We start from the raw sequence: 27,691 nt of genomic DNA on the forward strand, positions 1-27,691 counted from the left end.
GTGTCTGGCTAACACCTCGCTACCAAATTTCGCATTCGAGTTTTGCAAAGCTGCCCGGGCAATCCATGACTGAGAGAGCAAGTGACCACAACCACCTGCGTAATCATTTCAAGGTTTACCATTTTCTCCTCAAGAAACATCACCTTCAGTGTATGGCATATCGTATTCTAGATGACTCCCCAAACGAACATACTCATCGATGTTAAGCTCCCCTTTCCCTCGGAAAACAATTAGCAACGGAGGAAATCCGACTCTCTAACGATGACGGATGAACGAGAATCCGGCCAGAAGAGTATGGCGCCACCAAATTAGGTTGCTCAAGTGTGCCACGAGGTATTTAGCCTGAATACGGCACGGCGGTCGCGCGTGGCGCCATACCATAACGGTCGTCGGTCCGAAATTCCCCAAGATGCGAAAAGATCGGACGCTTCCCTTGTCACCTCTCATTCGTGGCTTTTGGATAGAGGCCCCTTCTTTTCCTCCGCGAACCAATCGAGGCCCCCTGTTCTACCCCGAATCATCCACACTGCTCATATTACTCCAAACCCCAACATCACCAACCGCTCTTCAGATGTTCATGCTGTACGGAGTACATTGGTTGCCAACGGCAATGGCTTCGTTCTTTACTCTTAAAGTCTAGAGGCAGGCTTCTGTCGGCTCTGTGGCCTGCGTCAACGCTTCGGTTTAGTAAGTGCTGCATGTCTTGGTCAGTAAGTACCTTGTTTACTCCGTGTCTCGGTACCTTAAATTCGGTTACCTTAGTACGACTCCTCTAAAGTATCCACGGCAGGTATGCTCTGGAACCCTGGTCTTGTCTCCTTCCGTCCCCGGCTGTATCGTACCTTTCGGATGACGGTGTCATCGTCTCCTTAGCTCATTTCCGTCAGCTAAACGAGGCTTCTTCCGTTCGTCCTTCACGGCCACGTGGCAACGACACATGCCGTCTAGGCTTTCCAGTCATCTGGGGACATCGGCCGGTGAGCTAGTGTACCGGCAGATCGCCCTCATACCGGGCACTCTGCCTCGTCAGTAACTAGTCTTATGCTTACACCTTTGCCATCGCCGAAACTGAAGAACTCAAGCCCCGCATAGAGCTTCAAATACTATCTACCTATTTGAGACACGAGCTCAGTTTGCGGTTTCCAATCTGGTACGCGGCGGAGGCAAGTGCCCTGTCATCCGCTGGTATTCAAATCTCGTGCCGTCTTGGCTTAGCTAGGCTACCAAGAAATCCTCTCGACCAACAAATCAACATCAAGGGATCTGACTTCCATTGGCCACTGCTACTGTGATCGGTCTAAGCCAGAACGCCGCAACTCCACACATGTTGTTACGCTGCTCTGGGGGTAAAGTCAAGTGACGGCGAGTTGCCAACAGGATCTCGTGTAGCCCTGCCCTCAGGTCGCCACATACTCTGCAACTTGATGGAAGGCTGAGGACTATTCCACTCGAAGCAAGTTGCTTCACGGGCCCACCTACATTCTCAAAATCCTCGTATCCATGCCTGTATGATCCAATATTCGTTGGGGCCTTCGGCAGCTAGACCGCCCTTCCATCTAACGAGGATTACGTTCTAGATTCTCTCTCTGGAGACCCCTTCCCATCGTGTTAGGGCCGGACTGTCTAGTGACTTACACATTTCCTCCCATTTCTCCCAGATGTTCATCGACCGAGGAACCAATAAGGCTCCGATCTCGCTTGCTGGATCCAAGTTCCAGGGAGAGACAAGCGATCTGGGCCGCAGGTCCACTCCCGGCTTCTCGGGACCGGCATCATTCTCGGCCTCCTTAGTGGACTATCGGGGAGTTTCCCCGGCCCTTGCTGCATGTCGCATGAGACCACAGGCGTGAAAAGTAGACTTTCGGGACGAAAGTTCCTCCCGTGACCCGTAACTCCAGTCTGCGCTGATCTTGAGGTTCCTTCACACCCGTGGGCCCAGCTTCAATCCAGGCCGTGGCAGGGACAGCGTTTCTTGACGAGAGATGGGGAAGCCGGTCCAAGAGGTGGTACACCCATCCAAAACGAAGAAACACCATGATTTGACGGGCCGCCCACGAGCCGCTCAGTAAAGGAGAAAGCGGCATGCGACGGTGCCTGGTCAATGTGGGCAATGATGTGCTACTCTCGGGCGTCTAGGCCCGATCACACCTAATTGTTGCAACCTCAAGATAACCTGATTGGACCTGTCTAGATGATCATCCGATCAAGGAGCATTCACTGAAACCGTGTCGTTATCTACTAAGCCAACCGTCCCACGCCTAGTATTTAGTAGAAAATGAATCTATTGCGTTGCCACCACACGGCTTATCCGGGCCTGCTAACAGGACCCCTCATTAAGGGTTCTTCCTGCCAGACATAGTGAAGGAAGTCTCCAGATGACCATGAGCCAGGCCCAAGCAAGCTTCCGGCATTTGAACCTCATGTTCTGACACCTGCACTCAAAATCCGGGGTCGGGGGAAAGGAGAAATTTTACTGCATGCAGTGAGTGGAATGCTGCCTTTCCCCCCACCCACGTGCCGGCTAAAGTCGAATGTTGAGGCAACTCGGAGCTGAACTGATGCAGTCTACTCTATTTAGACAACGAGGAATTTTCGAAGCGTCATTAGCGGGGAAGGTTTCCTCGCAAATGTTGTGGCGGCGTCTGTACTTATGCTTCATCTCAAAGCTACAACTAGGTGTCATAAGGGTTAAGCCGATAGTCGAGAATGAGAGAGTCGTTCTAGCTGAGAATCGTTCTAGCTTTGATGCCATTGTCTATCCTCTCAAAGTTGCTGGTGTTAACATTCTCCAGGGCACCGGACATGGTCTTTGCTAGATTTGGCTCAGATCTTGAGCATCCCAGCTTCGTGTTACCGGCCATCGAAATGGATCAAATCGTCACGCAGCTGTTCTATCTCGCAACGCCGACCAACCCTGCGAGCTTCTAGGAACGATTCCTTCCGTAGACCTTTGATAGAGCAATAGATACTAGCACGCATTGAAAGCTGCCGCTAACAAACTGAGATTCTCAAGATGTATGAGGATACACCCTGCCTTCTCGAATAAGCTTAGGCTATCAGCCTCGTTTGGTATCCCATGGTAGTCTCAAACTTGGATTCGGTTGATGGCGATGTTACACCCCGCATTCTTAACTCTACTACGGAGCCATGGCTCATCCATTGGAAATGGACTCAGTGGAATCACTTTAGCGTAAATAGAATAGTCGGAAGGAAGGGAATCCCTCTTGATCTTCCCCGTTAGGAAGCAATGATGATTGACTCTCGTGTGCTGAAGTTGATCGATAGAAATTTGACCCTCGAAACTTCTATTGGCAGGCTTTCTATTGCTTCTAGAGTCGAGCACAATCTATAGTTGAGTACTTGATTAGGAGGTAATAAGACTTTCTAGACATTGCCTTCAAAAGGATTCAAGGAGGTATGGGGCGAGCAACAAATCCGAGATAAAAGCAGTAGAAACGTGTTAAATGGAATAAGAGTGAAGGCGATAGAGGAATGAAAAGCGCCTGGGTTAGACTCAAAGGACATATTTAAAATAACCTGATGTTCATGCCACAGATGTCGAGTGGTCCCGGAACGGGTTCACCAATAAGGAGTCGGGAATTGGATTTTATCGGTCGCTTATTTCGTAAGCGACGTGTCGTCGTAAAAACAAGACCTTCACATTTGCCCCATGAGCCAGCTAGCTATCTGACGCTGGAAGGATCTTGGATGTGAAAAACATGAACGACCGTACCTTATGGAGAATGAATGGCGAGCGGAATACATATCGCGATCTCTGCAGAAAGACTAGAGGCCTATCGGACGCTATCGTACTCATTCTTATCAGTGGTGTGCAGCTGCAATGCTCGTCGTGTCAGCCATGGGTCGCTCTGAGGAATATAAATTCCGCTACATCGTGTCTCTGGCAAATTGGACCAAAGCGTGGTCCAGGTGGGTGAACATCAAATGAGGGGATCAACCTATCTTTTCCTATCTTTGGGAACTACGATCTGGTTTGACCTCTTATCATAAATCAAAACTTAATTTTTTTTTTGGTAAACCTGCTATTTTCATTCTTGACACGTATTGGACCAGGTTTCGTTTTTAGTGATTGCTTGAAAAAATGGTGATCAATTCTCACGGAGAAAAACTCAGATTTACGGACGAGGTATTGTCCGACAGTAGCCTGCCACCTTTACAGATCGAGCTGCTAGATGTTTCTTCATCGTCATCGGCTCCTCACACCTTAGGTGACTTCACTTTACCAGCCTTTCAGACAGCAATTGTGACACCAAAATTGGGCCCAAAGCTCAACCAAGAGGTTCAGCTAATTCCCGTGCAACATCCAAGGCCTGGTGAAGTTGTTGTGAAGATAGCTTACACAGGAATTTGCGGCAGCGTAAGTGCCCCCCTCAACCATTTTTATGATGGCTCTGAACAAATTTTATTCACAACCTTTACTTACAGGATGTTGTCTTCTCTCTCGGCCCTGAGGACGGCCTCCGTGGACCAAACCACATCGCAGGCCACGAAGGCATCGGGCATATCGTCATGAGCCACGACAAATCGCTCCTCGGCAAACCAGTTGCGGCAAGATATCTAGCATCTTACTGCCGAAGTTGCCATTACTGTATTCGCGGCGTTCCAGAATCCTGTCATAAGCAGACGACATTTCCTCGCCACCACAATGGCACATTCCAGCAGTACATGACCGCACCTTATACCTCACTTATGCCTCTGCCAGATTTTATCTTTGATGAAACGGCGGGTGTGAGTTTTGGTCTGTATACTACGGCGCTGTGCTCTGGTGCCGCGGCACTCAAAGCCTTGAAAGCGGCGACTCCTGCCCCCGGGGACGTGATCGTTGTTAGCGGGGTGTGCGGCGGGATAGGACATCTGGCCGGCATAATGGCTCGCAACGTGTTTGGGGCAAAGGTTATTGGCATCGATTTGCCGTGGAAGGTTGAAGCATTGGGCTCAAGGGCTGCTGACGTCTTTGACGAATTCATCGCTGCGCCTTTCAATGCGTCGGAGAGGATTGAGGTTATGGAGAGGATAGCAGACGCCTGTGCTCGATTGCGCCGTGTAGGAGAGGCTCGCCGCGGCGCAGACTCTGTTCTAGTCACATCAGGTGACGAAAGTGCTTTTGAAGGGCTGATTGACTACGTTTGCGACGGCGGCTCGGTGATTTGCGTAGGGTGAGTTTACTTCCGGGCTATTTGTGACCGACGTTGCTGACATCTTTCAGTGTGACGAAATCACGGGGCAACTTGACAATTCCCTTGGCCTTGATGGTTGAGCGCTCCATCAAGCTTCAAGGTCTGTTGATGGGTGGATGGGATGAGAGTTATAAGGTCATGGAGTATATCAGGGATGGTAAAGTGAAGCCTATAGTTACGGAAGTCTGTCTTGAGGATACACCATCCCGAATGGCAGCTTTCGGGAATCATTTAAACACGGGAAAAGTGGTTGTTAGGGTGGACTAGGACAAGCGCTAACTTGAATTCGAAAGTGTCTGCCACGAAACTCGCGTTATCGAATCGAGACCCTCGTCAGTAATTGCAAGTTGTGGTCAAAGTTCCTGCCTTGTGAGGAAATTCTTGAGTCGATTACTCGTCAACAATGAGGTGAGCCTGACACCCCGAGTAGGCCTTGCCGAAAGTCGCCTACCACGCCATTCTTCACACTGAGTGTGATACCGAGACCCGAAGGCTTCAATTGGTATGCCGGGATCGCCTATACCATTGCCATTTATATTCCGACCATGACGATATTGAGAAACTGACGCTTCTGACGTGAATGATTGAAAGTAACGGGAAATCAAGAATTTAAGTCGTGATATTGGTGTGTAGCCTAAGGTACCTATATTGTTGTGCTTGCCGATGCTATTCAGGCACGTGGGTAGAACATTGAGTGTTGTCGACTTCACGTTGAATCGAATACAAGAAACGTCATTGGACACATCTGAGAAAACGATCTTGCTTGATTTCTCTCCACAGATTCACTACGCCAATACACTGGCCCCTTTCCCATGCCAACAATTCCAACCCTCGGAGCCTTAAGTACCTTAGTGTCTTCCAACTGTAACCCCGGAAGATGTATTGTAATGTCGAACTAAGTTGACTGTTCCCTCTTAGACTGCATCCTTTCTTCAATAACGACGGCCTTGTCTGGACCAGACTCAGAGACTGCGTGAATGGTTCGAAGGTTCTTCTGCCACGTCCGTGAACACCATGCAGGCACATTCTCTTCAAACAATTTATCAATCTGTTGGAATCAGCCATGCGCATGGGACTATGAATTTGATTTTCCGAGCAGTGCAACTCACCTCCATTCTGGAAAGCCCCGTGAGTTCTGGGACACAGGTGTATGCCCAGACCAGAGACAGAACAGTCATGCCAAACCAGATGTAGGACACCTTGACTCCGAGGTCTCCGGCAGTCTCATCAATCATGTAAGGCGTAACAAATCCAACCAGCCACGTGATGATCCAGTATGCCGTCAACACGATGGAAGATTGGTAATTTCTCGCACGGTCGGACAGAGGCTCTGCCATCAACAGCCAGCCTACTTAATTCGTCAGTGGAGTTCTCTTCTGCAGCGTTCTAACGCAGACAACTTACCCCCGATACCCCAAGTTGGTGCGTATGAAGCGATAAAGAACACTGCCCCAACGATCAGCATCATCTTGTCAGCTTTGCTGTCCGGAGCAGCGCTATGGATGACGCCGGTGAGTAATTGGGCGAGTCCCATAAGGATCCCGCCCGCGATCAAAGATCTTCTCCTTCCCAGACGCTCAATGAGATACATGGAAGGTGCTGTGAAGACGCAATTGGTGATGGCGAGAACCAGAGAGATCAGGTACGAGTCGTCGACACCCGCCGCGGCAAAGAAGGTTGTTCCGTAGCCGAACCAGAAGGTGATGCCTGTGGATATAGTGAAGAATGACATCGCCACGCCAATGAGAGTTCTTCTGAGATCGGTTCCTCGGAAACACTCGATGAATCTTGCGCTTCCGTGCGTATTCTGATCTGTAATGTAATTTTCGATTTCGACCATGGCGTCGTCAACTTCTAAGGAGTTAACGTCTGCATTGCGGAGAATGGCAAGAGCACGGCGCGCTTCGGATTTCTGGTTCTTCTTGGCAAGGAGGAGTGGCGACTCGGGACAGAAAAAGACACCAATGACAACGATCAGTGCCAACACCAGCTGGAATGCGATCGTAATGCCTACTTCCGGGTCAACCTCTGCCAATATGTGGTCATCTTATTTTCGCAACTTACTTACGCCAACTCCGGGAATCGTTATACTTGGAAGTTGCCAGGCTGATGCCACAGGCTATGACATTGCCTGTGGTGAGGAATTGGGTGTAGAATGCCATCAATTGTCCTCGATTCGTTGGCGTAGAGCATTCCATGAGATAGGCAGGAACCTGCATCATAACAATCAGCTGTCGTTCAAACTAACAAGAAGTGTGAAGCTGAGTTCTTACTGTGATAGAGATGAGGCCGAGAGCAATACCAAGTAAAATACGACCCACGATGAATATGGGTGGGGCAAGTCCAGAGGTCTGGAGCGATACGCCTGCAGCATAGCTGATTGAGGCTGTGAACAAGTTGCCGCGCCGGCCAACTGCGGAAGATCAGCAAGTTTGACAACACTCTAAGTTCAAAACGCCTAAAGACTTACGCAGATTGGTAAGAGGTGCTACTAGCTGACATCCTACAAGAGCTCCAACGACGAATAACGCAGAGAATACGCTCCGAGTATATGGAGTCAAGTATACGTCTCCGGTGACGCTATGTTTGACGCCGTAGATTCGGGTGAAGTCTTCGGATCCAAGCACGCCGTTCAAGTACCCGGAATCATACCCAATGATAGTTGCTAATGCAGCTTCTTAGAGACGCCACGATTGTGTTGCCAGGACGAACTCACCAGACGAGAAGATAATGCTGTACACGAGAATTTTGCGGGCTGATAACATTTTGGGTAATAGATGAGGAAATTCGAAGATTGATGGGCTGCCTTGCACTCGAACTTTCTCATTTTAGTGAGCGCATGCCTCATGATTTAATAAGTCAAGCCATCGATACGTATAAACTAGACTGATAGACCCAGCCTTCTGGCCAGGGTCACTTGGAGGCGTCTATAGAATTTGGTGAAGACCTTTCCGTAAATGGTCTATCAATCATTCTGTTGGTCTCGTCGAGAGATAGGAATTCGCATTCCGTCTAAGGGGGCAAGGCCATCTCTTATCTCACTGGCCTATGAGCTTGGGCTTTGCGACAATCTGTCAAACTCTAAATTCATAATAGCGATGACTTCTTATCAGCTGCACCATGACTAGATTGCATGGCTCTGATCTACTATCAAGCTGAGTCTTGCCTTACAGTGTACTGCAGGACGTGGAGGCCTGTCAACCCTGAGTTTGGCCTGTTCTTGATGCTGATTCGAAGAGTCGAAATTGCCGAGTCTTTTAGACTCCTTCATCAGATATCTGTTATCAATGAGATTCCAGAGTCTGGCCTAATCTTAACGCTTGACAGTGTTTGAACTCGCCGGAGAGATGAAGTGAAGACGTGATTCTTCGAGTTAAGGTGCCATAGGAAGTATTTTTACTTCGGCGGGGATCAATTTTGAAAAGATTGCATGCCTATATGGGCGAGGGTCTCATGCGCTCCCGTCGTTTCGTTTACGAGTTGCGGAAATGCACTTTCAATGTCCGCATTAAAAAGCCCATCGTGACAGCCACAAGAAGGCACGAGAAGAAATATCTTGAAGTTTCAATTCTTATTTGCGACGATATCTCTCAGACAGCATGAGCCACAACTTCGATTTCCACGCGCATGTCATCTTCTCCCAAACGTGGAACGCTAACACAGGTCCACAGAGGTTGATGATCCGGCATCCACTTCCTAAAGTTACGGACCATCGCTTCCAGAGCTTCATTGTTGATTGGGACGTGATATGAGTTGACACGGTAGACTTGGGTCCATCCTTTGCCGCCAGCGTCCTTAAGACATCGATCCACATTCTCGAAAGCTAGATCGATTTGGGCGTTGATCTCCTTTTCGAACTCTCCAGTGATCGGATCCCAACCACCTTCAGTAAACCGAGTTAGGCGTAACTTCGATGGAATAGGCAACAGATGAGCCTTTGGGGGAAGGATGTGGTGGGAAAGCTCACCTTGTCCCGAGCATTCAATGCGATCGCCGACTCGTACTGCCTGGCTGTAGGAGTACCTTTTCTGCTTTTCAACCCCCTGTCCCTCGTACGCAAAGAATTGTAGATGAGACATGACTTCGGGCTTCCTCAATTGCGGTGACGTGATGGCTCAGTGTGAAAAATGACGACAGACTTGCAACTAGCAGATGATCGATGAAGACGAAAGGGTTCGTCGCAAAGAATTGGATGCAAGAGAAAAGGTCGGTAAGTTCCAGTAGAAGAAAAGTCCTCCCTGCGGCTTTTGCAATGTACACAAGTTCCATATCTGGAGAATACCGACGAGTCCACCAGGGCATTTAAGGAACTCCGCGAATAGCGAAATACATAGACACCCCTCACGCACTGGTAAGACTTTGAGGCGCGGAATTCAAGTCCCTCGCGAGATAGCATGGGTGCACGGATCGCACCCTTCTATCCCAACAACCCGAATCCGAGGCGGAATTTGAATTCCTTGAGGATTTTCGATATCGAATTAGGCTCTCACGTCACACCCAATGGATGAGCTGGACCCTAATCTGAGTCTTACCCCTAACAACTGTCGGAGTTGAAGACTAGACCTCATTCTTTTCTCCCACCTTCCCAGCTTTTCGCAAGCCAGTCGAACTGATCAGTGTGGCCACAACAGCAGCAGCGAAGCATGTCCAAAATCCGCTCCAGTAGCCCTGCAGCAGAGAAGAATTGAATGTCACGGAGCCGCTCGTAGCCATTTTTTCGCTTCCAGCAGCTTTCTGTACCGAAGCCGCAATCATAGCAGTGACAGCCAGGCCGATGCTGTTGCCTGACTGCGCAACAGTGTTAAAGACGCCACCTGCGAGAGCCTAGCTCTTGCCCGGGAAGTTATTCGTAATGATCAGGTTGTTGATGTTGAAGAGGAGGTCGGTGCTGATGACGCTGATGATCATGGCCGGGAAGGCAGACTTCCAGTACATCCACAACACATCCTGTAAGGCAAAGATAAGAGGTGCCGCGATGCTCATGATTCCCCCGATGAGGCTCAGCATACCCGCGTCGACTCTGTCCATGAATTAGGCTGCGACGAGGTTGGTACCTAGACCAGAGACAACCACTGGCAGAAACCGTACAGCCGTCTGCAAGGCATCTAGCTGCTGGAACTCCTGATAATAAAGAGTAGCCCAGTACGAAAAGGCGTTGAACCAGGACCAGGTGAGTAAGACGGAGAGACAGGCGGTTGCAAACTTGAGTCGGTGCCAAATGCTATTTGGAAGAACGGCTGGGCGGCCAAGTCTCTCCTGACGACTCTCCCAGAAGACGTAAAATGGAACAAGCAATCCGGCAACAATTGACAGGGCAATGGAGTGAGGCCGGCGAATAAAGCTGGTGACGCCGTTTGTCAGCTCGGAGAAGAGGTAAGACAGGAGAGCCAAACAGGCACTAGCAGAACCGACGCCGACCCAGTTTAGCTCATGGGCAAGACGGTGGACCATGCTCTTCAGTTGGACTCGATCCGATCCCGGGAGACGCCTAGGCAGACAGAAGAAGGCGAGGATCATGAATGCCGCATTGATGCTGGTGGACGTCCAGTAGCCGGCGCGCCGACTCGCGGCCTGGACAAAGACACCGCCCAAGACGGGGCCCCATGGCGAAGCCAACTGGATTACCGCCACCAAAGACCGCGAAAGCAACATTGCGGGTGCGACCCGCGGGTAAGCTTGAAGTTATGATGCTCACAGCGGGCGGCATGCGAAAGGACATTGCAACACCTTGCACCCGTGCGGAAGGCGATGAGCTCTCCTCCAGTGCGACTGAGCGACACTGCCAAGGTGAAGACCGTATATAATAACAGGCCCGTCAAAAAGACGGGACGGTTACCAACAACGTCGGCGATGGTGCCAAGGGGAAGGAGACCGCACGACAACCCTAGAGCATAGACAGATGCTGGCCACAGTTGCACACTCGGAGCAATGTCGAGCTCCCTAGCTACCGCAGGCAGAGCCACGGTAAGCAGGCCGGAGTTGAAGGTATTGAGAACACGGACGCGGGCGTCACTAGAATGCCAGCCCTATGAAGCTTACTTGGAGGAGCCATATGTTCCGAGGGTGTCGCTTCTGGGGAGGGTAGCCTCAAAGTCTTGTCTGCTGCCGCCAAGGTCTGCTTGTGAAGCGGCACTGGCTACTGTGGCTCCCACGAGCGGCTATGTTGACGTTTCTTTCCATCTCGCACCGATGTTTGACCACCGAAGTCGAAAAAGGTATCGGCGTTGGCCTTCGTCTTGATGATGGTTTCTAGTTCGAACATTGTGTAAGACAGAACAGAAAACGAAGGTGTGAGTAGGTGTCGACTGGTATGTGAGGACTATCTTCTAGCCGGGACCGAGAAAACGAGGCGTTTTATCCCATGATTCCCTCCTCTGCTGACTAAATGCCGCCATAGTAGGTTCTTTGGCTGATCAGATGAGAGATTGTACAATATGACGCCAGGATTATACCACTAAACACAATGAGAAATTGTTATTGTTCGCCAGAGTCCATAGTTGGTAGACATTTGGTGGAAGCTGGCATGTAGATGCTCAAGTTCAGGACAACTTGGAAACTGGAGTTTGCGCTTATCAATCAATTTATTAAACTTCGCCGCCTACCAAACAACCTGGTCCAGTAGCGATAACAAGTACTAGCATTGTTCTATTCATGTCACTTCCTAGTCGAAGTTTCATTATCCGTAACAATGCTATCAAATGTTCTTTCCCCCTTTTCCTCTCGGCAGAAACTCCGCAGACTGGATCTGAAATTTTGAAAGCAGAAGATATCTGATTGGGTAGTATTACGAAACCGAAACAGAGTTCACAGATGCTGACTTTCGTACTTCGTATTATTACCTATGATATCGAGTAGTGCTTTCTGAAGACCTAGTATCTGATATTTATTCAACAATTGCACCCAGTCAAATGGCAGCTTCACTAACAGTTCCTGAGACAGATCACTCCATTCCTCGGCTTACACCTCTGCTTGCTGCTTGGTTCATCGTTCTACCTGCCGTTACTTTTGCACTATTTGACCTTGGTCTTGGAAACCGCTACAGCACAATCCCGGCTCAAAACATGACGACCCCTTTCCTTGACACCATCGCGGCCCGCCGATCCTGGTACGCCCTGGGAAAACACCTGACCATCGATCAAGGCAAAGTGAAGGCCATGGTCGGTCATGCTATGCAGTCGGTTGCTAGTTCATTCAATTCGCAATCCAACCGCGCGGTCGTGCTCTTCGGCTCCGAGCATGACAAGCTGTGGGATATTGTGACTAACGTGCTCAAGGCCCAAGTCACTACGGATCAATGGGTATCTACGAGCCAAAAGACAGCCGGATTCAAAGCCGCTGTCGGAACTGTATGTCACTCAATCAGTCCATCCTCCACATCAAATTCACCAGCGTGATCTAGACATGCAGACGCACTTCAACGAAGGTTATGTTCTTTGTGGACGGCGAGATAGTCCAAAGTTTCGCCAGAAAGTTTCCAACTTATTCAGACCAGTTCCCGTCTGGGCGGCACAGTCGAATGCCATGTTGCAGCACACCATTTGGACGGCGCTGTCAGCCGAAGGGCTCGGCGCCTACCAACAGCATTACAACCCCCTGATTGATGAATTGGTAGCCGCAGCCTGGTCTCTGCCACCTAACTGGCGGCTGACGGCTCAGCTTGTGTTTGGCGAGCGGATCGGCCCTAGTCCGGCGCTGGGGAAGCAGAAGCCATTAGATGATAAACTGAAGGTCTTTGGCGCAGATACAGGAGTCTAGGGCAGACTGGGGTCCATGAACATAAGCTATAAGGCTATTTAGACCGTTTGTGAATTTTCAAAACTAAACAAGACCCAGAAGTTTGAAGCAGCGCTTCCCTCAGCGTACCGATACAACCCGACCTCGACCTTCTGCTTAATATACTTGTTGTCTCTCAGCTGAGTATTTAGGTTTCTTGCTACTAGATGATAAATGTATCAACTTCAGGATTGAAATAAGGGACTTCATATACGCAGTAATATGCAAGGCAATCGGGCTAAGAGCCGCTCTCTGTACATTGTCCAATGGGCCATGGCACCTTTATTGGATACCGGTGTGACAAATATGAATAGAAATGTTGTGCTGAGAAGTTTGACAGCAAATAGGCGCCTTGGAAGACCGAGCCCGAGGCCGAACTGGAAGAAAACAGGGTGGCATCGGCCTCGGCTTCGCGGGGTTCGGGGTAGGCGGCTTGAGTGACTGTTACTGCAATTCCAGGGGAACCACACGGTCCATCACTGTCTCAGCCGAATTACCAGTGTCAGGCTTGTTCGCCCTAGGTTCTGTCCCCCTCCATTACACCATGCTAGGCCCCTAGCTAGACACAAGCTAATGTACCCCGCGATCCAAACCTCACGACGCCCAATTGCTTGGTGACTCTTACAGGTAAATCCAAGACATTTGTGTGATCAGGGAGTCTGCTGAAGATCTTCTATATAATATAAGATAGTTATCTATAGTCTCAAGCGGTGATTAAAAAGTAATGAATGAAAATCTCTTAATTAATCTGTCTAACCGGACCCAGAAACTTGATGGTCCATTTACCTTCGCCTTGAAACGAGAAGAATCCTGATAACTTAGCTTTGCAATCGCAACGTTCCGTCTTCTCAACTCAATTCTTTTCCTGGCCGCTACTGTTTTGTTCCTTCTTTGGAAAGTAAGCAAAGTGGGATCTAGGCCACCCGGCTATCCGCCCGGTCCACCAACATTGCCAGTGCTAGGCAATTTGCATCTCGTTCGTGAACCAGTCAACCACACTGAGACAGCGGTTTTACTAATAGCATGGACATAGATGCCGAAGTTGAGGCCACATCTCCAGCTGCAGAAATGGGCCAAAGAATATGGGTAAGACTTCACATTTACCTTTCAGAAGAATAATCCAAGGAACACAGCAGAAAAAGAGCCGAGGGAAGTGAAAGTATAAATTTTGACTGGATGGAGCGGTAGGCCGATTTACTCATTAATACTCGGCACAAAAGTCATGATAGTCCTATCATCAGATACAACTGTCAAAGAAGTGTTGGACAAGAGGAGCGGCAATTACTCTGACCGGCCAGATATGTTTATCAGCCAGAAAGTAGCCAGCGGCGATCTCCGCCTTGTTGTGATGGTAAGTCGACGACAGATGGGACAAATGACAAAGGTACAGAAGGGAACTAGCAAGCTGACAATTTTCAGAGATACGGAGACAACTGGCGCATGATCCATCGCATGGTGCACAACATCTTGAACATCAAGGCTGCTGTCACTTACGTCCCTTACCAGGACCTCGAAAACAAGATTCTTTTGAATGACCTCTTGGAAACTCCTTCCGATTTTCTCCAGCACATCAGAAGATTTACCTACTCTCTTTCTACACAAATGATATACGGTTATCGCTGTACTGATAATCATGACCCAAAGCTTCAGCAGCTGTTCGAGGTAATCATGTCTTCTCATCACAGCTGATGTTAACAAAAAGTAATTCTGCGCAAAACTGACTATTGATGACGCAGAGTTTCGAGAACTGGGGCAAGTTGTCCGGAAGCTCTAGCGCCCAGTTGGCAGACATCTATCCTTTCATTCAGAGCTTGCCTAGTTCTATTGCACCGAACGTTAGATACGCCAAGCAACTGTACAAGATAGAGAGCCAGAACTATCTCCGACATTGGATGATGTCGAAGAAAGCGCTCGACGACGGAACAGGACTGGTGAGTGCCATACCTAGTCTATGACTCGGGACCAAGGGATTCGTGCTGGGACCCCTTTTTGACAAGTGACTCAACAGCCCTGCTTCTGCAACGATATATATCGCGCTCAGACGCAAGAGGGCTTTAGCGACGATGCTGCTGCTTATATCAGCGGCTCGCTGCTCGAAGCAGGCTCAGACACAACGGCAGGAACTCTCTATGGTTTCATTCAGGCCATTATCGTCTGGCCAGAAGTACAGATAAAGGCCCAGGAGGAGATTGATCGCGTGGTTGGTCATGACCGTCTACCCACCATCGATGACTACCAGAATCTGCCTTATATCCGCTGCTGCATCAAGGAGAGCCTGCGGTGGATGCCGACTGTTTTCCTTGGTGTACCTCATGCAGCAGTTAGGGATGACGTTTACATGGGTTACAATATCCCGAAAGGCGCGACTGTAATTAACAATGTGTGGTGAGTCAATCCTTGTAGAAGTCACGTACCAGCGCCCTTGTCGAAGCGGCAAGTCTAATGCCTCGGCGCAACACAGGGCCATTCATATGGATGAAGAGCGCTCACCAAATCCCCGCGTATTTGAACCCGAGCGCTTCAGGGACGATCAGACGACACTCTACCAATCCGCCATGGGAGACACGAAGAAGCGTGACAATTTTGTCTTCGGCGCGGGACGACGCCTTTGCCAGGGCATTCATATCGCTGAAAGATCCCTATTTCTGGGCATGTCGAGGCTCTTATGGGCATTCGACTTCTCGCCTGCCCTAGATATTCGAGGTAATCCGGTGAAATACGACACCGAGGACCTCGTCGGTGGCATTACTGTGCAGCCATCTGAATATCCCGCCCGAATCAAGCCTCGGTCGGCGGGGAAGGCCACTATCATAAGACACGCTGCTGAGAAGTGCAAGCAGTTGCTGGACCCGGTCACCATGCAATGGAAGCAGGTCCCAGAGGGCATGGCCTTCAGTACATGGATGCCAGACAGCAACTATGAACACTCCGACGACATGTAGCTACTTGTAGTATGACTTGAGATAGACAAATCAGTTTAGTTCAGGGATGTATAAACTTCGAATTTCCTGGATGTCCGTGCCCTGATTGAAGCTGAGCGAGATTGAATGGGAAAGAAATGAAGACATCTCATTTGAGAAGTTATCATTGAGAAACATATGGTCATGGCTAGACGGCATTTATAGTTCAAGGGAGTGATCTACATGGCGGGCAATATTAATTTCCCCAATACTGAGATTGTGATTTCATGAAGCACGAAATTAATCAATGTCTCATGCTAACTCGGGAACCCAGAAGGGACCAGTGATATGAGGGCATGTTCTAGATTAATGACGCATACTAAGAAATATTTGAGGTTACGAGGATAAGGCAAGGAGGCCGAGACAAAAGACTACAAGGTCAAAGATGGATGGATTGATGCAAATTGCAACTTTACTATCAAAAAGTGAGGTTTTCCCGAGCATTCATTTATGGCGTCGCCTCTGCGCTAACTTTGTTGGGAATGCTCTATGCCTTCACCCCCGATTCAGGCACTTCTATTCCAGGCTTTGCATCCCCGATGACCGAATTCTTCACCTCCGTAGTCATGTGCCCAGAGACAGTCCGTAGAACAGTATCTGCGATCGCCGGTGAGTTCACTGTCTCAGCTCTCCAGGCGACATGCTGGTCTGGGCGAATTAGAACCAGGTTTCGCTCATACAAGGTTCTAGCTTGCGCCTCTCCCGGAAGATTGATCAGCGACAGACTCAAGCCCAAATCGTTCGCGGCTTGGATAAGATGACATTGTCCCACATCAGTATCCGTGAAGCAAAGAAGTGACCAGTGTTTGCCAAACCTGTCAAATATAGCGGTGCCATCGGAAAGGAAAATGTGGGGAGGTCGACCACCAGGCCATGTTGTTGGCGTGTAACAACGCGGATCCGAGGGAGGCTCGCTGCCGTCGTCTTCTTGATGTACAATAATGTGTGAGTTGTACCGGTATCCCATCTCAATTCCAAGGTCCCTGTTTTCTCCATCATGCCTTTGATAGAATTCGTCAACACGCTGTCTGAGCAGATGTGCTTCTTTTGTGTCGGTATCGACACGACGAGGGTCACCGCCGCCGAGCAGCGTCTGCAACTCATTGTGAACCTTGAAGTGATCATGGGACCGCTCCACATTTTTGAGGGCTACTGGCTTGCGCTCTAGCTCATACGACCTGAGGAGCTCTGGCCCGCCCTCACCATTGATGACTGAGGCGAGCTTCCATCCGAGGTCGAAGGCATCCCCAATACCCATGTTCATCCCATACCCCCCGGTGGGAATATTCTGGTGTGCCGAGTCGCCGGCAAGGAACACATGCCCTTCGCTGCTTCTCCATTGGCGTGTCACGGCGACATTTGGCCTCCAGATGGAGCGCACCAGAATCTCGTCGATCTGGAATTTGTACGGCTCGTAAAGCCCTCCAAGGACACGGTAGACTGCATCGCGAGATTCGATCTTTTCGGGCTCAGCATCAAGGGGCAGGAACAGATGGGTCGTCCAGGTATCTTTCTCGTCTTGCGAGATGATGGCCCCTTCAAAATTGCCTGACTGGCCGAGAAGGAAGATATGCCAGAATCTCCCTTGTTTGTGTAGTTTTGTTAGATCATGAGACTTGAAATGAACTAGTAGGGCACAAGAGGGTCTGGAAAAGGTTATTAGAGTTTGATCAATATTCGCCATACCTTACTGGTCAAAACTCACATTGGGCCTCCGTCGAGAGGAATCGACAATGACGTACGCGTTCGACTAGAGGCGCCGTCGCATCCCACGACATGGTCAGATCTTAGAACGGTTCTCTCTCCGGTATTCATGTCTGTGATTGTCGTGTGTGCGAAGTCCTCTTGCTCTTCAACGTGTTCAACCCTGAAGCCATAGTTGAGGTCAATAAGAGGATCGTCGTCGCAGATATTCTTCAGCCATCTTTCAAAGATGGCTTGAGACACTCTCTGCCAGGGCTCTTGGGGCTGTGTGCCGTTATTTGTGTTCTGGATTTGACATCTGAATTTGTCTACTCCTGGGAGGTCCCACTGCGTGAGCGGCTTTTCAGCAGAGAGCCCAGTGGATATGATGACATTCTGATCGATACCCGGCGGCACGCCTTGCTTTCGGAGGTCATCGGCGAGGCCCAGCTTGTGAAATATCTCCATTGATCGAGCGTTGGTCAGGTCCATTTTGGGCCACTTGGTGGTGGTCTTATTGCGTTCGAACAGTTTCGACTTCACACCATAGAAGGAGAGAACTCGCGCAAGTAGCAGACCGATTGGTCCACCTCCCGCAATGACAACGACTCCCCTGGGCAGCAGCTCCATGTCAGGTTTTGGCGTCGGTTCGTTCGAGACCATGATCTCTTTGCTGCAATTCGGCGTGTCTGTTGAGATCTGTTTCTTGCAAACGTCTTAATGTCTCTTGGAGGACTGGCTGTAGTTATTTCAACACACGCAATTCATGCACATAGGTAGGCGGAGGGACCCTAAGATGGACCTACATATAAGACCCAGACCACCATCGAATGCAGAAGAGTGGACTGTCTCCATTAAGACCTTGGCCAGATGCCGGACAGGATATTGTGTAGCTTAGATAAGTGGCTCTAATGATTAAGGACATGCAATATACCATTCTAAGCCCTGGCTTACGTCTTTCAGGGTCTTGGGTGGCGGCAGAGCCGATCCATGTGTTACTTGATAGGTAATTCTCACCGAAGGATTGCCGTCACTCCACACTCGCTCACTGTACAGCTGACTTGCAATAGGGAAATGGTTTCTGCAGTTTCTTACCGTGCTCAAATCAAAGTGGCGCATACTCGTAGGTTGTCTAAGGTGAGACCAAACGCCCCGCTCGACGCGGCCCGGCTACCTTCACCCGGCCCCACATAGGCCGACGAGAAGTGGACCCCGAGCCCGAAGCCGAAGCCTAAGCCCGATAATGCGCTAGCCGTAGCCGTGCTCACACCCACAAGTGTGATCCTATTTTGGTGCTAATCCATCCTTCTTTGAATACAACCGGCTTCTCAGTACATTCAATATTTCCATTATTCCGGGGTTACCTCGTAATCATTCACCAATTTCGGAAGCAGGTGTTCTCACCACTTTGGCACAGTATTTCCTGGAGTCATGGGCTATCGCATCAGTACCCCTGTCAAAAGCCTAAGTCAACCCTAGGCTTTTGAAAAACGCGTCACTTCTCTATATTTAGGAATCTCATGGATCAATCGCTTTGTTTTTGATAATTTGAATCTTTTGCGCCTAGCCAGACTCTCCTTTGGTCGCTTGCGGAAGGGACAAAGTCGTTCTCATTTTCAATGGCCAAGCCGAAGTCGATACCCGAGGCTGTCATCGAATGAATCGACAGTTTCCAGTTTCCTGCTGACTACACTGGACGGCATAATGCCAATCAGCTCTGTCTCTGCTGGCGAGTAGATACGCTAAAGAATTCATCTCTCGTGAGTCTCTGACAAGCCGTGAGGCTTGCTTCCACCGATAGCGGCCACGCTTCTCAGGCTCGTCATGTTCCGATTCACACTGACGTCGCAGACTCACACGTATGGGGAGTCATGTCGTTGATCGAAGCAGGCACAGAACCAAGTCGCTGCCAACATTGATATACGTATCACAAGGTACCCTCAATGGCTCGAACCGGTTGATTCGTGGAGTGGCGAAAGGTCAATTGTAACTATTGAGATTGTGTGCAAGGGGAGAAGAGAGGGCATTGGAAAGTTGATCAAGTGACCGTTGGTAGCCCCTGCGACTGCCCTGACTCGTAGTCGTGTTGGACTTCCAGTCCGACAGTCAGTCCGCTGCATTGTTCGGCCGCCAACACATGCTCTGGTTTTCCGAACGGTAAAGAAGCTTTTCAGTGTACATTGACCCCAACCAAGACCGGCGCTGGCGTGATGATACCAAAGAACGTCAGGTTGGAGGGTCCTTGAGGGCCATCAAGGTTAATTATGTACGTACTACTAAGCCAGGGGGGTAAAATTCAGTAAGACTCATTCCTAGTCCACCTGCCGGCTTAAGGAGTCGGCGTCCTATCCCTGTTCTTAGAGAGGGCACTTACACAGTACCTGATCCTGTGGTACCTGCTCCTGCCAGGGGGTTGTGGGGACGTGAGTCTAAACTCAAGCCCCATGCTGATCCCTGCAAGTCAAGCTAAGCACTAGGTCAAAACGGCTTGTGGGACTTAGGTCCACTCAAGTCGATCAACCCTGGACAATGAGTGACACTGGTGGATCATATGGGCAGCCAGAGGCAATTCGCTGGGATCGGACGGGCTGTTCATGTACAGAGTACTATCCAGGCTGAATGAGCTCTGTCTGTCTAGTATGACCTACCTAGGTATGAAGACAATGAAGCTCAAGATATTAGGACTTGACCCAGCCATCCGGGACGATGACTGGCCTAATTACCTTATATCTTGCAGAACAGGGAGGAATGGTGTTTGAGGCATGCATTGCTGAGACTTCTATTTCGTGGTACAGTCGGCTGCCCTGTTCTGCTCACGACGGACCTTGTACCTCGCTTGTACAGTCGGAAGTGAATGATCAGGGTAATAGTGTGGGGCAGGATACTCGACGGCTTGCAGGACCTTGGGTACTGACTTGATAGGCCGTTTACCTAGACAGAACTGGACGAGGGTTTCCCATTGACTTACAAGCAAGAAACTGCACGACCCTGAAGGTGAGGCATTTTATAGCAGGCTGAAGGGCGTTGTCTGCTGTGCCTTTAAGCAGCTGTGGAGGCGATGCTCTAGGGGACCGGACATCTAGGACTAGCAGAAGCTCGATTGGATACTGCCAACGAGCGGCAGGCTAGCTATAAAGGAGGTGTGTTTTCTTCGACAGCTAGTTTGCTGACATGCCTTACGCTGTCAGACATCGTTTTCCATATCATCTCGAATTTTTACCATGGCGGCCCATGCTACCGACAATGAAGCTGCAGTCCATGAGGCTACCACTGGAGCTGAACCGGGCGTCAAGCCAAGGAACGCCCTCCTCACTAGTGAGGCTGTGGATGACATCTCTGGGGATGATCATGAGCAGCGCATGAAGGACCGTGCCCTTCTCTCTGCCGAAGAAGAGAAGAAACTCTTGCGCCGCGTCGACTTCCGCTTGATGATCTTGTGCGCTATTATCTTCATGATCAAAAATGTCGACTCGAATAATGTCAGCATCACCTATCACCTCATTAGAAGCGGCAGAACTGACGCATGGCAGGTTGCAAATGCCAGAATCATGAACAAGGGCACTCCCCGGAACATCATGACGCAGCTCAAAATGACAGCCGATGACTATAACTGGGTCAGCACAATTTACAACGTGAGTGCTTTGAAGCTGATATACTGAATCGCGGTCAAGGCCAACATAATTCACAGATTCCGTTCATGATTTGCGAGATTCCCACCAACATGGTCGTGAAAAAGATGCTCCCCTCACGATTCCAGTCGCGCATCATGGTAAGCCCCGCACCGAGGAGCATCTTGCCTATAACCTGGCAATAGCACGACTTGCTGATCTCCATAGGTAACTTGGGGCATTGTGTTGGCTTGCCACGCTGCCGTTACATCTAGTGCTGGCCTCCTAACCGCCCGCTTCTTCCTTGGTCTTGTGAGCTGCCACCGATGTGGGTCCACATGATCAACGATACTGACTACCCAACAGGCCGAGTCTGGCATGTTTCCAGGTATTATTCTGCAGATGAGCTACTGGTACCGCGCCGATGAGATGACTCCTCGGCTCTTGATTTTCTGTGCGTGATCCTCCTCTCCATAATACTCTAGGGCTGTGAATAGAATAGGCCACTGAAGTAACAACAGACTCATTCGAATTCTTCGCCAACATTGTTAGTGCTGTTCTAGCCTATGGATTCAGCGGTATGAACGGGCGACATGGCCTGTCTGGCTGGCAATGGTTGGTTTGCTTTTCCTCACATTGGCTGCCTCCAGCCCCTGACCCATCGCTAACTGGACTTGTAGGTTCTTCCTAGTTGAGGGTGTGATTACGATTGGCTTCGGCATTTTGCTTCTCTTCATCTTCCCTGATTGTAAGACCGTTAAGCTCAACCATATCTGAATGATTTCTCATGAGACCGGTATTCAGTTCCCGCGCAGGCCAAATGGTTGTCCGACAAGGAAAAGCGGTTCCTCCAAGCTCGCCTACCACCAAATGCCCCTCGCTCTTCCGAAAGCAATTTCAAGGCGAGCGAGATCTGGGACACCATGAAAGACCAGCGCCTCTGGTGGTTCGCGTTCATCTGGGCCACTAAGACGATTGGTAGCACCGGTCTTTCGTTCTACTTACCCACCATTGTCGCCAGCCTGGGACTTGCGTGAGTGACAATCGATGCCGCAGCAAATGCCCGTAGTGCCTAGTCCTAACTCATGTTTGACAGTTCCATCGCCGAAAGCCAACTGCTCACCATCCCATCCTCAGTTCTGGCTATTATCCTCATTGCTATCAGCGGTTACTTGACCAACTCGTTGGCTGTGCCGTACCCCCTTGTGGCACTGGTGTACCTGGTCTCTAATTTAGCGTGCTACGGCGTTATGGTCGCATACCCGAACAACGGAGGCGTGTATGCTGCCACGCTGATTGCTGCGGGTGTCTCGCTGGCCTGGTTCGCTACCATGTGGCCATGGCGTCTTCAGACGACGTTCAGGGCAACGGGTTCGGCCTTTGCCATCGCATGGGTCAACGCCCTTGGCGGGATTGGTACTATTGTTGGTCCCCAGATCTTTCGCTCCAAGTACGCACCCGAGTATACAGTGTCGTTCGCGGTGGCCATGGGCATGACTGGCGCATGCATCCTCGCCATCTGCTGGACCTGGTGGATTACAAGGGAAACGGAGAGGCAGACCCGTCATCTGAGAAAGAGGCGTCTCGCCGCCCACAAAACCAACGAGGTCATTTTGGATGATGTTGACATCGATGCTGACTTCAAGACACCGAAGGTGCACACTTAGGCGATTGTCAGGCACTTTGTGCCTGCAGCCCGCTCGACTAGGCCCTGGGCATGATATGATCAGGTTCAAGGTAGCACGAGGTAATATCAAAATATATGTAAAGTATGTATGTATATATATTAACACTCTTTTGGCCATGCTGGGCTGAAGTTTATGATGTCGAGCGTGTTGCCGGCTTTCTTATGTTCACAGGCTGCTTGGGGGTCTGGTAGTTCAGGGCCTCCGAAAGCTCGTGCAGAAGCCTGTGAATCATGCCAGTAATTTCTTTCCGGGAGTGAGAGCGACGGCGCATGAATGACGTTTTGCGGCGATTGTTGCTACCTCAGCCCAGCAATCTGTTCAAACCAAAGGATACAGGCGCGGTCACGATGAGCCATGCCCCTGATATTCACACCTCGGATTTCCGCAGCAGCTCGGAGAGCCGAGCAGTTGCGAAAAGATCCAACAGTGAGAGTGGGGCGGCTTCACGCCCCGATAAGACAGACGACTGCAATCCTGTCCATGCATAGGTTGACAGTAACGGTTTCATTGCGAATAGATGCACGAATGAGAAGCGTGATTTCTTGACCGTGTTGTTCTAAGACCACAGACCTTTTTGATCCCTCCAAGGCCTCGTATGATCACATCTCTCAACGCCAGGGCATATTAGTCCTGGCACCCAGCCTGTGCGCATCCGCGGACATATCCAATAGTAATGCCAGAGTTATAGCTTCGATGCCGGAAGCAACATCAGCGGTCCAACTTACAGGTCCAAGCATGACTGACAGCTCACTCAGCTTCTTTCAGGAAGCTGCTCCATCTAACATGTCACACCGTGGTCAAGAACCACTTACTTTTTGTCGGCAGGTCTTACCGATTTTGGACAGACCTCCATCTTACTTGGCAGTGCTGTTGCGTTTTCTATTGCCTGGAAATGCTCCCAGTGATAGTCCTCTGGTGTGCAAAATTGGGGGGATTAGTCCTGTATCACTGTGCTGTGAAGGTGGGCACAGGGATTGTCTTCCTCCGGGTTACCCTGGATGCATTCATAACCTCTCGGTGTAAGTGGCAAAATGCATGGGACGATCACCTTCTTCACGAGATATTCTTGTCTTAAAGTGACTGTGAGTTTCTAACATGACACAAATATGCTACGATTTGTTCAAGCTGCTCTCGTTCTCAACGCTAGCTGCTCAGGTACCTCCATATGCTATTTACATGAAAATGATGATATAGACTGGAGTTTTCAAGAATTTCCAACATGTAGTAGGCCTACGAGCGATGAATCTTGGGAAAGTGATACAAAATGACTTTCGAGTTGACGTGAGGTCACAAGATTGGGTTCACCATTGCGAAGGCGGGTAGGGTTTACACCAAGGTAGGGTAAGGTAAGGTAGGGACGAATCTCGCACCCAGTGTGTGACGACCACAGACTGGTACATTTCCGAGCTGCAGGGCTATCCACAGCGCTGCATTAGCCATATCCAACGCAGCTTTCGCCTCGAGCTCAGGTACATCAAGAGCAGGTTTTAATAATTATCCAAGGCGATTGATCAAGTTATCATACGTGGAAGATCAGAAGGCGCTGTAAGCGTAGTTCGCCTTATACAAAGACGAATGATTCTTCTCTTAGATTTTTTTTTCTTAAAAAAGAATGCCTGAATCTATGCGGCCGCATCAGTTGATCAAGTTTGAACTTGAAGTTGAGTTAATTAAGGGCGAACCTTTGGGGTTTGACTGAGCCGATGGTTAAGTTGATTACCGAAGTTGCGTTGAGTGCACAAGTTGCACCTTTTGTGGGGCCAAAAAGTATCCCACCCGGGCCTTCAGCTCGTGTCATTGTACCCAACCAGTGACATTTTGTATGCCACTGGCTGACGTTGAGAGATTCGATCGCTTTGAAAATGCTCAACCATTTCAACGATTCATGGTGCAGGCAGATGCATTCACTGCCAACAAACAGGGCGCAGGCGTATGGCTCGTATAATCCTTCTCCGTGGAACGACAACATTGGAATGAAAATGGCAGGCAAATGTGACATCTGCTCACTTTTCGTCAGGAGATAGCTCGGTTGCCGAGCAAAAATCGCTCGGCCGAGCAGAGCTCGCAGCTGTCTGCTCTGTTAGGTTAGGTTGTCAACGAGGAAGCAGACGGCCATTGACAGGCGTGTAATCAGATTGATTGATTGATAAGATGCATGTAAGGTACTTCGACGTGATAAGATTGGACGAGCATGGTTCATGGGTACCGCATACGCGATCCCCACGCTGTAACCCTCCGGGTCTTCGGATACTCCACGTCTGCATCAAGAAGAAGCATGCGCCGCCGTATTGGCATACATTTGAAAAAGCCTTGGTAGCCCTTAGCGTGCGCCTCAGCCTTTTAACCGAAGTAACCTTGGTGACTTCGTGACATACGCTTTCCAACTCTCTTACGAAATAAGCTTACTTACTACCTCGTTCACAATCTGGCAAGGTCGTCCATTGAATGGAGGGGAAGTCGGATCTGGACATGTACGCGTACATCTCCATACTTGGTGACCAAGGATGTACGATGTACCGTCTCTCAAGTGAGAGGCACCCGTAGCAAATGCAGGCAAGGAAACGGCACAGAAACCTGATACAGGTGTTCACTAAAACAATCTAACGATATACTACTGGTGTTGCATGTAGCCTCCAATCTATCCTCTTGAGTACATGTACCTAGTGGGAAACAGATCCCACAGACTGCCCATGGCGAGCTGGAAAGTTGGGCTTCCCGCAGGGATCCTCCAACTGCAAGCCCACCTTCCGCATGGCCCGGATCCCGCCGTTCATACTGTCTGCAGCGTATCCTTTCGCGCGGAGAACACTGGTGGCAACGCGGGCGGAGTCCCCATCATAGCAAATGATGAGCGAAAGCTTGCCCCGAAGCTGAGAGCAGATGTCTTCGTTCTCAGAGCTAAGCTTGGCCTCAAGCTCTCGCCAAAGCGATGCCAACACTTTTGGATCTGTGAAGGGGCTCGGAGTGCCTGACTGAATAAGAGGGAAGTTTACAGATCCGGGGAGACTGAACTGGTCGAAGTCCTCGGGTTGGCGCAAGTCAACCACGATAGTGTCTGGCGACGGAGCTATGATTCTTTCCCAGCCTTGCCGCTCATCAGAACGTCTCTTAGACAAGAAGAAAAGGAGATCTCTAGTGAGAACCTTGTCCAGACGGTAAAAGTCGTTTAGGGCCATTAGTGGATCCTTTTCCCAGGCCGAGTCATAGCGGTACAAGTCAACATCACTCAATTCCTAGGCGTTGCTGGATTAGCAGGATGTAGCATACCGCGGGTATGATGAAGAACATATGCATACCGAGTTTCTGATCGGAGGGAACTGCTCAGCTTCCAGCTTGGCAAAATACTCATCCATGTATTGGTACGGGAGGTCGCAACACAAAGTGACGCAGTGAATCTGGCCGTCTTCCCCTGCAAGCTCACTCAAGGTCCCTTCCTTCTTTCTTTTCTCAATGAACTGATAAAGTCCTTGGAGATTAAATCCGGAGGAGGGGCCGCAAACAATGCCGTTCCGGCAAAGTTCCAACGAAAGCGAGTATGAGGGGTGAGATGCAACCTCCTCGATATGATCCACAGCTGACTTCCAGGGAAAGTTGACCGGAGCTAGGAGAGCCAGGGACCGTGGTCCTGGAACTCTGTCGCCTGCGGCAGTGCACACGCTGTGAATGCTGTTAGAAGGCACTATGAAGCGGGCGCATTGGATTCCTTACCCCAAACGGAACACAGATGGGTTCTTCTCCTTGAAGAAGCTCCCTAAGCCTGACATTGTGCCTGGATACCATAGTTTTAGTCTTGTGGCGTTGAAGGAATCTCAAAGCTTTTGTAGATTGGGTGTACCAGAAGTTCCCATTCCTGCGCAAATGAGGCTTATTTCTGGGAGTTGTTCCAGAATCTGCGGACCTGTCCATCGCATGTGAGATTGCCAGTTCTAGAAGGCTTGATTAGCAACTGTAAAAAATTCGTGACTTTAGGCAGAAATCTCACCAGATCGTTGTTATACTGGTCCGGGTTGAGCACGGATTCAGATTCCTGGGCCCAGCGGTACGCAGCTCGAATGCCGCCACGCTCGTCGTTCGGTTCGGGTTGCGACGGACCGCCGAATAAAGTACTGTGACAGAGCCATATTGAGCATCATCATGGTGCACAGAAAAGGATGTCACTTAGCCAAATCAGCTCAACTTACATGTTAAGACCAAAGAATTGCATCAATTTCAACTTCGCTGCTGTCGTCTTATTGCTTAGGAAAGCGTGAACATCTCCCAAGTCGTAAAGAACGCGAGACATCAAAGCCATGGAAATGACTGTTGACCCAGAGCTGTACTCAACTACCGTCTTGGTCTTATCGGGCGCAATTCCATGCTCCAGGAGATTGAGAGCTTCGTCGAATCATAGATCAGCACCTCTGATTTTGTCTTTTGTAAGAAGGTCTTCTCGACTTGATTACCTGGCATAGATTTGACATTGTTTGCTGGGTGCATAGTCATCATTTTGGCGTAGATGCGGACGCCATCTTTTCGGTAAGGATTGAGGGAGTTGGGAAGCTCCACAAGAGGCAGTGGTGGTGCCCTGTCAGGATTGAAGTAGTCCTTAACAGAGTCAGGGCCCTTATAAACGTTGAGATTGTTTCGTGGCTGCATCTCGAGATTGTTGTTGCAAAAAGAAGTAACTAATGTGTGAGAAGTTTCTGTTAGGAAATGTGTAGCTGGGGAAACGTTCAAGTGTAGGAATGATAGCCGATGAACTTGGTGCTCCAGTCGGAATGATGTTATATTTCAGGGCAGAC

General features: G+C 49.8%; 10 protein-coding genes across 10 annotated transcripts; 4 read left to right on the forward strand and 6 right to left on the reverse strand.

Moving 5' to 3' along the window:
* Positions 1-1,787: 1,787 nt before the first annotated feature.
* Positions 1,788-2,084, reverse strand: CTAM01_09114 (uncharacterized protein; the record flags this gene model as incomplete). Its single annotated transcript, XM_060525134.1, has 1 exon — positions 1,788-2,084. The coding sequence occupies one exon, from the start codon at positions 2,082-2,084 to the stop codon at positions 1,788-1,790; it is 297 nt and encodes a 98-aa protein (XP_060380316.1).
* Positions 2,085-4,102: 2,018 nt separating this feature from the next.
* Positions 4,103-5,465, forward strand: CTAM01_09115 (uncharacterized protein; the record flags this gene model as incomplete). Its single annotated transcript, XM_060525135.1, has 3 exons — positions 4,103-4,378; positions 4,447-5,177; positions 5,228-5,465. 3 exons carry the CDS (start codon positions 4,103-4,105, stop codon positions 5,463-5,465), a joined length of 1,245 nt encoding a protein of 414 aa, XP_060380317.1.
* Positions 5,466-6,093: 628 nt separating this feature from the next.
* Positions 6,094-7,963, reverse strand: CTAM01_09116 (uncharacterized protein; the record flags this gene model as incomplete). The annotated part of the gene is made up of 7 exons (XM_060525136.1): positions 6,094-6,246; positions 6,308-6,546; positions 6,603-7,208; positions 7,267-7,411; positions 7,472-7,611; positions 7,669-7,863; positions 7,915-7,963. The coding sequence occupies 7 exons, from the start codon at positions 7,961-7,963 to the stop codon at positions 6,094-6,096; spliced, it is 1,527 nt and encodes a 508-aa protein (XP_060380318.1).
* Positions 7,964-8,788: 825 nt separating this feature from the next.
* CTAM01_09117 (endoribonuclease L-PSP) lies at positions 8,789-9,277 on the reverse strand (the record flags this gene model as incomplete). The annotated part of the gene is made up of 3 exons (XM_060525137.1): positions 8,789-9,081; positions 9,166-9,205; positions 9,239-9,277. The coding sequence occupies 3 exons, from the start codon at positions 9,275-9,277 to the stop codon at positions 8,789-8,791; spliced, it is 372 nt and encodes a 123-aa protein (XP_060380319.1).
* A 745-nt stretch (positions 9,278-10,022) lies between these two features.
* CTAM01_09118 (uncharacterized protein) lies at positions 10,023-11,460 on the reverse strand (the record flags this gene model as incomplete). The annotated part of the gene is made up of 4 exons (XM_060525138.1): positions 10,023-10,145; positions 10,287-10,873; positions 10,933-11,224; positions 11,386-11,460. 4 exons carry the CDS (start codon positions 11,458-11,460, stop codon positions 10,023-10,025), a joined length of 1,077 nt encoding a protein of 358 aa, XP_060380320.1.
* A 646-nt stretch (positions 11,461-12,106) lies between these two features.
* On the forward strand, positions 12,107-12,953 carry CTAM01_09119 (nitroreductase; the record flags this gene model as incomplete). Its single annotated transcript, XM_060525139.1, has 2 exons — positions 12,107-12,544; positions 12,606-12,953. The coding sequence occupies 2 exons, from the start codon at positions 12,107-12,109 to the stop codon at positions 12,951-12,953; spliced, it is 786 nt and encodes a 261-aa protein (XP_060380321.1).
* Positions 12,954-14,193: 1,240 nt separating this feature from the next.
* CTAM01_09120 (uncharacterized protein) lies at positions 14,194-15,913 on the forward strand (the record flags this gene model as incomplete). Its single annotated transcript, XM_060525140.1, has 5 exons — positions 14,194-14,322; positions 14,391-14,633; positions 14,708-14,902; positions 14,980-15,356; positions 15,433-15,913. 5 exons carry the CDS (start codon positions 14,194-14,196, stop codon positions 15,911-15,913), a joined length of 1,425 nt encoding a protein of 474 aa, XP_060380322.1.
* A 505-nt stretch (positions 15,914-16,418) lies between these two features.
* CTAM01_09121 (FAD binding domain-containing protein) lies at positions 16,419-18,277 on the reverse strand (the record flags this gene model as incomplete). The annotated part of the gene is made up of 2 exons (XM_060525141.1): positions 16,419-17,515; positions 17,674-18,277. The coding sequence occupies 2 exons, from the start codon at positions 18,275-18,277 to the stop codon at positions 16,419-16,421; spliced, it is 1,701 nt and encodes a 566-aa protein (XP_060380323.1).
* Positions 18,278-20,835: 2,558 nt separating this feature from the next.
* Positions 20,836-22,889, forward strand: CTAM01_09122 (uncharacterized protein; the record flags this gene model as incomplete). The annotated part of the gene is made up of 9 exons (XM_060525142.1): positions 20,836-21,093; positions 21,145-21,246; positions 21,303-21,383; positions 21,451-21,534; positions 21,589-21,676; positions 21,744-21,837; positions 21,903-21,970; positions 22,027-22,255; positions 22,319-22,889. 9 exons carry the CDS (start codon positions 20,836-20,838, stop codon positions 22,887-22,889), a joined length of 1,575 nt encoding a protein of 524 aa, XP_060380324.1.
* A 2,681-nt stretch (positions 22,890-25,570) lies between these two features.
* Positions 25,571-27,545, reverse strand: CTAM01_09123 (cysteine synthase A; the record flags this gene model as incomplete). The annotated part of the gene is made up of 7 exons (XM_060525143.1): positions 25,571-26,143; positions 26,207-26,567; positions 26,619-26,679; positions 26,746-26,836; positions 26,893-27,016; positions 27,092-27,284; positions 27,353-27,545. 7 exons carry the CDS (start codon positions 27,543-27,545, stop codon positions 25,571-25,573), a joined length of 1,596 nt encoding a protein of 531 aa, XP_060380325.1.
* Positions 27,546-27,691: the final 146 nt, after the last annotated feature.

Source organism: Colletotrichum tamarilloi (assembly GCF_030869305.1).
Source record: "Colletotrichum tamarilloi strain Tom-12 chromosome Unknown Scaffold_34.1, whole genome shotgun sequence".
NCBI lineage: Eukaryota > Fungi > Ascomycota > Sordariomycetes > Glomerellales > Glomerellaceae > Colletotrichum > Colletotrichum tamarilloi.